This window comes from Falco cherrug, chromosome 5 (genome assembly GCF_023634085.1).
Source record: "Falco cherrug isolate bFalChe1 chromosome 5, bFalChe1.pri, whole genome shotgun sequence".
Taxonomy (NCBI): Eukaryota; Metazoa; Chordata; class Aves; order Falconiformes; family Falconidae; genus Falco; species Falco cherrug.
In genome coordinates this window covers 90,164,396-90,176,995 of record NC_073701.1, presented here as the reverse complement: position 1 = coordinate 90,176,995, position 12,600 = coordinate 90,164,396, and the positions used below count along the sequence as shown (strand labels likewise).

Below are 12,600 nucleotides of genomic sequence, written 5' to 3'. Positions count from 1 at the left end.
GAATGCCTTTCGGAGATCTGCAGGAACAGATAAACAGCATGAATATGCAGCTCGGATGCAGAGAAGTACGTGCAGAAATAGCTGGTGCTGGCTCTTCTGAAAATTCTTCACAGGACCTTCCAAAGGTTTATTTTTAAGGAAAAAATAGGTTGAAGATAGCGTTCTTTGTGCCTTTTCATTAAACTCCTGCAAGACAAGTTTCTTGATTATGTATTCAATTCATTTGGATAGCTCATTTAGCGTTATGATCTGTTGTCTGAGAACATGGGTTAGCCAAAATAGACAGATACAGCAAATATGGACTGTAATTGTTGGCATCTGTCTGTTACCTGTCTTTTGTCATGTGAACTGCATGTCTATTGCGGATGTACTTTTGTGCATGGGTCAAGTTTCTGTATCACGGGTACCACAGCGTCTACCTGTGCAAATGCAGTGATAGCTTGTCTGGGATTTCTGGGTTTGCATCAGCCCAGTGCTTCTGGTAAGCTTAGATAAATTGAGAAAGTAGTCTTTCCTCCCACCTTCCTCGTCTGAACATAGCACTGCAAATGTGGTGTGCTCAGGGAAAATGTGATACACTATAGAAGTGTCTCCCACGCAGTCTTCAGAGTCACCACTAACACGGTATAGCTGATGCTGAAAGACAGTACTGCAGTCATGCTCCGATTTCTGTAGAAACAGATCCTAATGCCAGTCAGAAATCTATGTTTTAAAAATGTGGAAGTCCTGTCAGGGATTGTCAGAAATTCTAGCAGTACCTATTTCTGCGTGTAGTTCTCTTAACATTTGAGCTGCATATTCATGCTCTGTGTCTGTTCCTGCAGCTACTGTCGCTGTAACTCCATCTGTGAGATAGAAGTTCTGTACAGTAATAACTGCTTAGTGATTTCCAGAAATTCAGATTGTTCATTTTATGCTAGTGTCTTGTCCAAGTGGTATCCTGAGAATGACAAAAGATGGTGTGTGTGTTTTGGTGTTTTTTTGTTTTTTTTTTCTTGAAGCTATGACTGTTCTTAGGAAAAACAATGGCTTGCTTGATCAGAATTGTGTTTTAAAACACTTGTAAAAGTAACAGCTTTATATTTTAGAATTAAAGTGCAGATTGTGTGGTAAAACTTTATGAATGATAATATATATAATTATAGGGATGACTGCTGATGATTGTAAACAGATAGTCTTGCTGAAAGTGGGTTTATTGTTGAATGGAGACTTCTGTTCTGATGAATGAACAATACCTTGAGTTTACTCTTATTCTTTTCATTATCAGTGCCTTCCGTAAAGCTGTTTCTAAATTATGAACAGTTTTAAATGTAAATACCCAGTTTTTCAAATTTAGGTATTAAGCGAAAAATCATAAACATGAGAAATTTCATGAGAAATAGGTTCTGCAATTAGGGCAGACATTTGTGCCTGTTCAGGATTCTAGAATGGCTTGTCTTCTAATGAGAAATGGATAGCTTCAACATTTTTTAGTAATCACTTATTAAATAATACCCCTAAATGGTATCTATCTGTATGTCATATGTGAGACTTTAATCTTCTGAAACGTAAGCATGACTACAACAGGTGCTTCTATCGAGAATACTTACTGTATTTGTGCTCAGATGTCTACTATTTTTCTTACATAATCTGTTGGAGCAAATACTGGTTTATGGTGTTTTAAACTTGGAGGAAGGAAAAGAACATTAAAAGTAGAAAAAATGTCTAGAAATTTTTCCATAAGCAGGTTTTAACTTTCTCAATTTAAGAGAATATTCTCACACATTATTCATATGAATTACTGTTCAGAATGAATACCATTAAGGGCAGACTTTTTTGACAGCAAAACATATGCAGCATCATGCTATTCTGTGTGACTTATTTCCAACGTACCTTCGGAACCTTAAAGTCTTGTTTGAAGCTCCTGTTCATAGAATTCTTTGAAGACTTGATTAGTACTTGGAGGAAAAAAAAATACGTTTTATTGAACAATGCTAGGAAGTTCATAAACTCGGGCAGTAGAGTTGTAACTATGAGCCGTTGGAATGTAATTAACACAATTGTTATGGTAGTTCTGTTCTTTTGATGTGACAGTAATTAAAGCATGTTTACTTACTATTGCCTGTTCAAAACTTTGAAGAGTTAAAATGTAAAAATATTGTATCTACTTTAGATTTAGCTTGAGCAGCTAAGGACTGTATCATGGTTGTTGATGATCTGGCCTCAGACAAACTGTTTCAGAGTAGATCCTGAAACTCTTGATGTACGCAAAACTGAGTTAAATGTCAACATTTTAATTTTTTGGAATAAATGATCCTTCAAACTTGTCTACACTGAGACTGTCATTAACAATGAGCCCAAGTCATATAGCATCAGTGTCTACTTTGCAAAGTATAAGTTGTACATTGATTTAGAAGAATTGCAGTTAAATCTATTGTTTGTGATATCACTGAACTGTATAGTAGGAGTATGCCACAATAAGCTTTACGTGAAAATTATTGAGTTTGCACTAGCACCTGTGCACAAGAGATCTGTTGAAACACTCCTGGAATTTCTAGTGGACACTGGAGGACTTAAATACCTCCCCATCAGTTTGAGAGGATTGAATGCATCACTAGGGTACTGTGCATCAGGATGCCTAGTAAGAACTGCAGAGGCAATTGCTAAATCTGCTCAGTTTCAAATGTATCTGTGCCTACCTCCTGTGAGGGTCTCTGGTAATGGGTGAACAAGAAAATCAATGCTCAAAACTGCTTTGGTATGAGAGCAATGGAATGGGGTGGATATGGCATCAAATTTTGTAAATGCTTTCAAGGGGATTCAAAAGAGCACAGACGAGTAGACTTGGGCATCAGGAAAGTTTGTAGAAAGTGTAAAACCAAACAGAATTAATGGTCAAAAGATAAACCCCCATATTTAATATTTTCTATAACTCCTGTAAAGCAGCACAAATCTGGAAGGAATCTGTGAGCCTGTGAAAAGCTGTACAGTTTAAATGTATTTCCAAAATGCAATTTGATAAAGTCCTTTACCAGAAGTTTGTAAAGAAGCTAAGCATCCATGGTAGAAGCATGACATGTTAGCACGTAGGGAGGGGAATGGTTTATGCAAGTAGTTCTCAAAAGAAAAAAACCATCACTTTGCTACTTTTAAAACATAAGGTGAGCTTGTGCTCAGTATGCTGTTTGCAGTTTTAATCCCTTCTGTACATCCCATTTTGAAATGATGGATTGGAAGTTAAAAAAATAATTATGGAGCAAGATAAGTGTGATCAAAGGTATGGAACAGTTTCTGGGTGATGGATTATGTTCTTCAGCTTGGATGACTTCACTAAGTGGAGGAATGTAATAGAAGTCTAAAATGATGAGCTGGATGAAGAAGGTGTATAGGGAGTAGTTGCTTTCCATCTTTTCTTATGCAAGACCTAGATAGTATCTTGTAATACTGCTGAGTGATTGGCTTTAAAAAAAAAAAAAAAAGTGGTTGAGTAACTAAGCTGCAGGGCTACTTGTCAAAGGATGAAAAGCATTTTACATGAGCTTAGAACCTGAATGGTTTGAAGTCTGGTTGAAGAAAAATCTTTAAACAATTTTAATTACCAGGTTACCACCTTGAGTTAAAGAAATCTCAGTGCAGCAAACTGGAAACTGAAAAAAATGCTGCAAGCGTATCACTGCAGGCTTAATTTGCTCTTATTGTCTTTTGTAGTTATTTGGGGAAAACCCAAGGTGGTTCTTTTGTTTGGCCCGTAGCCGATTTTAAGTTAGTAATAATAAGCTTTTGTTGGGACTTCAGGTAATAGAAAATTGAGGGCATCAGTAGGATTTATCTTGAGGGCTGTAGTTTTTCTTCAGGACAGGTGCCTTCAGAAGCTTTTAAGGAGCCTGTGTCTCTTTGAAAGCCAGTAACACAGTTTTCTGGCCTGTCACTGAGAGTAAAATTTTCAGGAAGAGAACAGATCTATTTGTAATTGGTTTGTAATACTTATATTAAGGCATTGCTTTATGTGTTTTAGATGAAATATACTGTGCTATCAGTATGCTTCAGAATAAAAATATTTTATCTTCTACCTCAAATTTACTTCCTCACCTTTTTGGGATTGTACTTGTCCATATTTATAATTTCTAGCTCTTGCCCAGATTTGAACTGTTGCCTGGCCTGCGCCATAATCCAAAAATATACCCCCAACACTTCTTTTATTGCTACTTCAACAGTTTTTGTAGTTGTTTGTAATACATCCACTTGTGTAAAACTGAGATTTCATTACGTAGCCCAGTAGAAGATTGGGGATTTGATTCTGGGATGATGGATACTATTATAACATGAGAATCTGTACCTGTTTTTTTAATAAGATGTTGCTTTTTTCCATCCTGTTATATAGGAATAAATAAGATATTCTTTTCCATGTAGAAAATTTTGGGCTGCAATGCTTTGTAAATCTCTTTGCTGTTGCTTAGGATATTTTAAGTTTTCAAAAATCAGGCTTAATAATTACAAGGTTGAAAGCTTTTTTCATTTAAAGGAAGTATCTTAGAGTATTTCTGGAACATGCAGTGGAATATGTGCAAACAGCATACTCCAGCACACTTGTGTGTTTTTGTGCATGTGCACTCTTTCTCCTGAACTGTATTTAAGATTGAATTTATATTACAGTCTCCAGCTTCAAGAAACTTGTTGCTAAACCCTGCCTACCGCTGGTAGTGTTAATATATATGTTGGCTATCATCATCTAAGTGTCATGTTTCCCTCCTACCTGCCCCCACCTTTTCACATAACTTTGAGAGCAAGGTGAACAAAGGTTTTTAATATGAGTTTGCTTAGAGGATTCACAAATATGTGAATGAAGTCCTTAAATGAGTTTAAAAAATTTGAAAAGTTCCCTTTCTGACATAATGAGATAAATATACAACTTTAGAAAGCTTTTTTTTCAGTTGTCTTTTGTTCATTTGATAATATACTTGAACATACCTAAATTGATGTATAGGAATACTTAAATATACATCAGTAGAGAAAGTAGATGTCTAGGTATGCTGTATACAGATTGCTTAATGTATCCTTCATATTTAAAAGCACTGATCTGGTTGACAAAACCTTGTTAAAAACAAACAGCACATGAGGACTTTGTGTCAAAACTTTTCATTTCTTTCTGTAAATGGTTCTAATATTTTCATCACTATGTTGCTGGTAAACAGCTTGTGTAACCTGAAAAAGTGAGAAGCACTGTGCCTATACTTGTGCTTGACTGCAATCATTATTGTTAAATTATTGAGAGTGTTTTTTATTTTCAGTTTGGCTGGCTGTATTTCTTCCCCTTCCTCTCTTCCCCCTTGTCCCCATTTCTTTTTGAGAGTATGGGAGGATAATCCCAGTTAAATTTGTTCAGTGCATTTTTTTCTATATTTTCACTTTCTAATCAATTTTCTTCCTTTTAAACTTTTTCTACTCTTAAAATAAAATGTAAGGAATTACTTAACATGTTTTTTCATGTTTAGCGAAGGCTGTAATTGAAATATTTTATTTTAAATTATAGTGGTTATTTTTTGAGAAGTCGTGCCAGACCTAGTTGTAGTTGCAGGGCACTGAGGTGGTTATACTAGCCTCTGCAGAATAAGTACAGACTACTAATACGAAGATTTGAGACTGAAGCAAGTTTTGAGCCCTTGTGACATTATAAAGTCTTAACCTTCTGTATTGTAAGGTGAAACTAATTATGTGTCCAAGTCTGCACTAGATATTATAACCATTCAGCTGTGAAGTAGGTTAGCATAATTCACTGGAATTATGTTGGAAGCGATCTGAGCAGAACATCAAGGAATTTAGATACTGCACACCAGTGCATGAATTTTTTATCTTTATTGAGGATTCTGTTGTGTACTCATGCATACTTTGTCATATGTGAATACTTACTAGAAAGTGTCACGAACAGTGGTTGGAAATATAAGGCATTTTATATTAACTGTTTGCTGAAGACCTGTTGAGGCAAGACACTCCTATTCTTAGTTACTGATGACTTTTTCGGAGTTTTTCTTTTGCTTAAAGTGGATGGGCAAAGTTGCAGGAGGAATAAATGAGGAAATATAATAAAACTTTGAAGGATGAGTAATGAAATGTTCCTTTGAGGACCCACAGCTGTGAGGGGGAATAGGTAGCAAAGTTGAATACTGGAACACTTTTTTTCTGCAAAAGTTAGCAAAGAACTTTTATTGAGTTTACGTGGCAAGGTTTTGGTAGCAGGGGAGCTGCAGGGGTGTCTTCTGTGAGAAGAGGCCCTGTGTTGGACAGAGCCAGTTCCAGCCAGCTCCAAGATGGACCTGTCGCTGGCCAAAGCTGAGCCTGTTGGTGATGCTGGTGGTGCCCCTGTGGTAACATGTTTATGAAAGGGTAAAAAGCACTGCACAGCAGCTGTGAGAAAGGAGTGAGAAAAAGTGAGAGAAATAGCCCTGCAGACCCCCAGGTCAGTGCAGAAGGAGGCAGGAGGTGCTCCGGGCACCGGAGCAGAGGTTCCCTGGCAGTCTGTAGAGAAGACCACGGTGGGGCAGGCTGTCCCCCTGCAACTCATGCTGGTTAATGGTGGAGCAGATATCCACCTGCAGCCCGTGGAGGGCTCCACACCAGAGCAGGTGGAGATGCCTCGGTGGAAGCTGTGGACTGTGGAGATGAGCTTGTGCAGGAGCAGGCTCTCTGGCAGAGGCGAAGTATGATGAACTGACCACAACCCCTGTTCCCCATCCCCCCGCGCCTCTTGGTGGGGAGGAAATAGAAAGAGTTGGGAGTAAAGCTGACTAATTTTGAAGCCGGTATTGCCAATTAAATCATAAGATAGAAGAATTAAAATCTTAACCACTGTACTTCTATATTGCCCTGAGCAATAATTCATGAATTCCATGAGTTTGACATTTTGGGATTTTTTTCTTTTAACTGTGGTACTAGCTTTTCCTTCCACCTATAAGCAAAAAAGGAGCAAGAATAGTAGATAAATGGATGCTTTTTCTGTTTTCAAAGTCCTTCTTACAGCAAACTCCAGAAAGCCAATTACAAGTGTCATAGGAGGGAATACATACAGCATAGTTTAATTAGAAGAAAGGACTGGGGGAGCCAGCATCTTTCTAGTTAGTTGAGTCAGCAGATACAGGAGTGACTCCCAGCTGTGTTCATTTGTGGCTGAAATAATGAACAGAAAAATAAATGAACAGGCAAAATATCAAATGTAGTGAAGAGGAAACTTACCTGTTTTCAAATCCAAGATGGCAGTTTTGTTTGCATTTCCAGGTGTGTATGGAGTAAATTATTTTTTGAGAAAGAAAACAGTTTCAAATTCATAGATGGCAATTGGGAGTTGCACTGCCTGGGGAGAAACTAATGATCAAAGCAGTAGTCGTTTAGCTCTATGTTGGCTTTCAGCATTAAATAAGTGCAGATACTTTTACAGCCGATCTGTTATAGATTAAATAATTGAGTACCATATTGCTGTACTTTGAGTACAGTAGTACTTCCAGAAATATTAGTTAACTTTCTTTAAATAAATAAATAGAACAGTATGTAAACATTAGGAGAAAAAAAAATTGAATACAGTTTTTGTTGTTAGACCAGGTTCTGTAAAGAAAATAAATATGTATCACGTCCAGGATACAGCATCTTTAGGAAACAGTATGAGTAATACAGGAATGTGTCAGACTTGTATAAAAGGTATTGTCCCAGTGCATGGGATAGTTTCTCTGTTCCCGAAATAAGATTATGGTAATTTCCAGTCTTTCAATTTTGATGCTTTATTATGCTACTGAGGATGCTCAGTTCTGTTTTAGAGAGAACGCCAACAAGATGAAATGGTTGTCTGTTGTAGTTGGAATTTTCCACAGAAATCACCAACATTCAGAGAATTATTCTTGCTTCCTTGTCAACACTGTTTTGGTTTATGCATTGATTTCTAATATCAAATATGAAAGTGCTACTGCTAGGCCTGTGGAAAACTTTGCTATAATCTTTTACATAGCCACTACTGTAGTTGGTTACAAGTGATCAGAGCATGTAATAGACTTTGATACCATACATCACTTGTTGGTTGATGTACTATAATGGACAGAATTATTAGTGTATCATATCCCTGGTGAACTTTTAGGTTTCATACTTTACGGCAGTTTTACAGAATTTGAAGATTGAATTGTAATTCAGGTTCATAAAACAAATAATAAAAAAAAGCGCTGTGTAAAAACAGTAAAGAAAGTCAATATGGCCTTTTTTCTTTCTATTAAAAGAAAAATATGTCAAGATTCATAAAAATCAACCTATATTCATCCCTTTTACACTAAGGTCAAGTTAAAATTTGAAATCAAGTTCAGAACAATTAACAGTCCATCACTGATGAATTTTTTAGGATGGTTTTTGGGATAGTTCTCAGCTCTCCAGTTGATTTTCACAAAGGAATTATTTAAACAATAGTAATGTTCACTTTTATCTTGGTTTTCTGTGTATGTAGTGGTGACATGAAAACAATTTTACATAGCCACTTTCTTGTAAAATATTTATTGGTAATTTTCTTTTCTTGAATCTCTCCATATAGAAATCCATAACAAAAACAGTTGAGGGATTGCCTATCAAATATTCAGAAACATTCCTGTGCATTTAAGTAATGTCTTTATTTAAAAAGATTGATCACTTTGGGGTTAAAGTGAAAGTATCTTTCTTCCTTGTTATTTCAAACTCTAGCCCAATCTATATTATAGAGCTGTAATACAAAAATAAATAAAAAACCCCAACACTGAAGTTAATACTTTCAAACAAATACGTGCAAATACCCTGCCATTTTAGCTGTATAGCTTGTATGTTAGATTTTGATTCATGTTATTAACTGTAACCTCGGGTTCAGTGTAGTCACGACTCCATTGAAATAGACTTTTGATTTCCTATGCTGCTGGAAGGTATTATTCTGAAGTTCTAAAGTTCAAATTCTTGTCCTATCACTGATTAGGGTCTAGATTTTCATATTTCCTACATTATTTGTGATAGAACTGTAAATTTATGGGAAAAAATCACCTTAAAAGTTTTCTTGCGTGTCACATTTTGACATTTAAGATGACAGTCTTGTAAAGCTACTTGGACTTCTGCAATAAACCTGAAACTTCAAGGGCGCGAGATTAGCAAGTAGAGAGCAATTCATGCGGGAATACCTGTAGGGTCTACAATGTGGTGATTTACTACTCAACTGTAGACACAGACCTAGGAAATGTAAAAACAAGACAAAAACATAGAAAAATGCATGGATTAAGATATGCAAGTGAAAGAGAAGAAACTTCCCTCCCCCCGCCCCGTTCCCCAACTTATACTTGTGTGTGGTCTCTTCTTCAGGATAACTACACATTTGCACAGCCAGGAATTCAGAAGAAAGTGAACATGTTGGAGGAACTTGTTAGTCGAATTGATGGTAAGTCTTCAAAGCTAACCTAATTTCTAACTGGTGTTTCATTGAAAGTGTTTCACTAAAACATTTGCGAGAAGTCAAACCAACTTCACTGCGGTTACCTGCCATGGTTGGGGTAACATCGCCTTCTTCAGATGAGGTGTCATAATCAGTTTGTGGCACAGTGGTCTTTGCAAGATCACTGTCGTGTATCATTTAAAAGAAAGCCACTAGAGCATGAGCCAGTTTCATTACTTTTTATTAAGGCAATATAATCAAAATTCAATGGCAATTTCTTTGCAGCAGAGTAATGACCACATACAAAAGGCAGCCAGTATTCGTTTCACATTAAGCTCAATGATTGTTGTAATTCGGGCAAGTCACAGTGGTTGTTTATGGTTGTCCTTCGGCACTATGTTTGTGCCTTTGTGCATCATTTTGCTATCTGGAATGCCTGAATAATTTCTCTGTGGAATCCAATTAATTGTCAACTGTGGAAATAACATCTTTAATATTATAGATAAATTACAGTATGTGCAGGAGTAATTTTAGATTATGCTTTCATGTTTTAGCAGGGCGCTTTGAAATATTTTCTACCTTCATCCTTGAAATAATTCCCTTCGTGAAATGCTGACTGTCATATTTCTAGAACAGAGTTTAATTAAATGAAATGCAAGAGATAATGCTTGCCCATTCTTAACATACTCTCTTGATAGTTTAAATTAGTGAACAGAGTATTAACAAAATGTTGCCAAGCAGAACCAGGCATATATTTGCGACACTAGCCTGTCAATGACGAGATAGAAAAAATATTTCTGTATTTTAGCTTAATATTTGATAATCTTCTTGGAAAGCTTTACTTCATCTTTTTATTACGCATACTGTGAAGGTTTTTTGCGCCAGTGCTTACCATAGCAGGTTTTGGGTTGGGCTGCATGTATTTACATCCTGAATATTTGATAATGCTCTTTTGTGCCCTTTTAGGATGTTAAAGGATAACATCCAAAACTAAGGGCAGGAGAACAATGTTTATGTAACATTACACTATAAATGTAAAGGCATGTAAAACTTTGTTGTAAATGTATTTTGTACAATGTAAAATATGAAAAATATAAGGGGATACTTATGTATATAGGGTAGCAATGTAATTGCCAAATTTTTAAAGCAGTGTATTTTGTTACTTAAAAGAATAATCTCTTTGCAATGTGACTTTTTTGTCATTTTATACTTATATCAATATTGGTGTTTACATTGCGAATACTTGTAGAAGCAAAAGAGTGTATATTAAATGAAGCATTTAATTATAATACCTATAAATAGACTTCCTGAACTTGGTAAATGAACATTTATATAAACAATTTTTTTTGTAGTTTTCAGTAGACATCATGCGTGTTTGCTAGTTAATGTTGATCTTTCTGTCCTAAATACTTAAAGTAACATCTTAGATTAATCTTAACTCTAGAGCATTTACACGTTTGAGTAGTAGAGGATGGTTTCCTTGTTTTAAGCAGTATAGTTGGAAAAAGCAAAGCAAAATTCTAACATTAAGGAATTGATCATGTTATAGCAGGTATATTTTGCAGGTTGTACATATGACATACCTGTAGCATATGTAGAAAAAATATTAAAGGAAACTATTAAAAAACCACTGGGGATTATAACGCGTCAGAGTGAGGGAAATTTCATTACAAGTTTTTTCATTATAGGAGCTATGAAGTGTTTTAAAAAGCTGACATTGTTATTTTAAAAGGAAGCCAGTAAGACTTTGGTGTAAATGACATTACGGAAACCTAAAACTATTTAGGTTATAAGGGGCCTCTGGAAGTCAGTGTTCCAACCATCTGCTCTTGCCTCTCTTAATCTCCCTTGATATAAGGGGACAGGGTCAACTTAGATCAGGCTATGTAGAGTCTTGCCCTGCCAAATCTTGAGTAAGTCCAGGAATGGAAATTCTCCAGCCTCTTGGTAAGACACCTCAAGGGTTTGACTATTGTCATTGTGTTTTGGTTTTTTTTTTTATTTTAAAAACCTCCAACAACCGAATTTTTGTTTCTGGAACTGATGTCCACTGCCTTTTATTTTATCTCTGTGTACCTCTGTAAAAGTAACTGGCTTCATCTTCTCTGCACTCTCCTAAGTAGTTGTACTTGTTGATAGACATTTTTTTTTTAAGGCTGAACAAACCCAGTTCTGTCAGCCTCCTTTCATGTGTAGAGTGCTCCAGCTTCTTACCTACCTTGGTTGCACTCGACTGGACTTGCTTTTGTATGCCAGTGTCCCAGAATTGGACATGGTGCTGCAGACATGGTCTCATCAGTGGTGAGTACGGAGGAAGAATCACCTCTCCTGACCTGTTGGCTTCTCTTTTGCTAAGAAAGCCCGATGTACAGTTGGCCTTGCTTTCTGCAAGGACACAGTGCTGACTTGGGTACAGTCTGTTGGTCACCAGGATCCCCAAGTCCTTACTGGCAGGGCTGCTTTCTAGCCAGTTGGTTCCTGGTCAGTGCTGTTGAATGGGACTGTTCCACCCCAGGTACAAAATGTTTGCCCTTCCTGAACTTAGGAGGTTCCTATCAGCCATTCTTCCAGCCTGCCAAGGTGCCTCCAAATAGCAGCCCTGACTTTCAACATGTAAACAGCTCCTCCCAATCTGGTATCATGCACAAACATGGAGTCCACTCTGTACCATCTGTGTTAGTAAAGGTGTTGCACAGTATTGGCCCCTGAGGGATGCTGTTAGTAATTGGCTGTCAGTTGGACTTTGTACTTCTGATCACAACCCTTATATTATGGTGGTTCAATTAAAAGTTTTGGATAGTAAAAGATACACATTTTTTCAGAATTCTTAGGGCTGTTTCTTTTTTTTTCTAGAAGACTGTTCACTCGGTTACTTTCTTTTGCTAGAAAAATACACCAAAGTACATGTAAGATTAAAATAAGAGTTTTAGCTGTTAGATAGGCAATGGTAAATGTGAACTGCTGTCACTTTCAGTATGGATGCATCCTTTGGATGCCTCAGGTAAGGGATGCTGACCTGGCTGGCTTTTTGATGGAAACACAACATGGTTTGATTAAGTTATATGTTATTCTGCTTTACTCTTCTTCATTTCTTGTCTTTTCATCTTTATACTGGGTCTGCTTTACTGTAGCTGAAGGGAAATATATGGCTGATATGAATTCAGTAACTGTTGGTTTTTTTTAAAAAAAGAAATCACACCATCTATGTT

General features: G+C 36.5%; 1 protein-coding gene across 3 annotated transcripts in view; it reads left to right on the top strand.

Moving 5' to 3' along the window:
* The window catches only part of TBC1D22A (TBC1 domain family member 22A), a 180,121-nt gene that overhangs the window by 77,177 nt on the left and 90,344 nt on the right, over positions 1 to 12,600 (top strand). For all 3 annotated transcript variants that reach the window (XM_055712205.1, XM_055712207.1, XM_055712206.1), the window contains exon 10: positions 9,322 to 9,397. In XM_055712205.1, the coding sequence (XP_055568180.1) occupies positions 9,322 to 9,397 (76 nt within the window). The remainder of the gene's footprint in view (positions 1 to 9,321; positions 9,398 to 12,600) is intronic.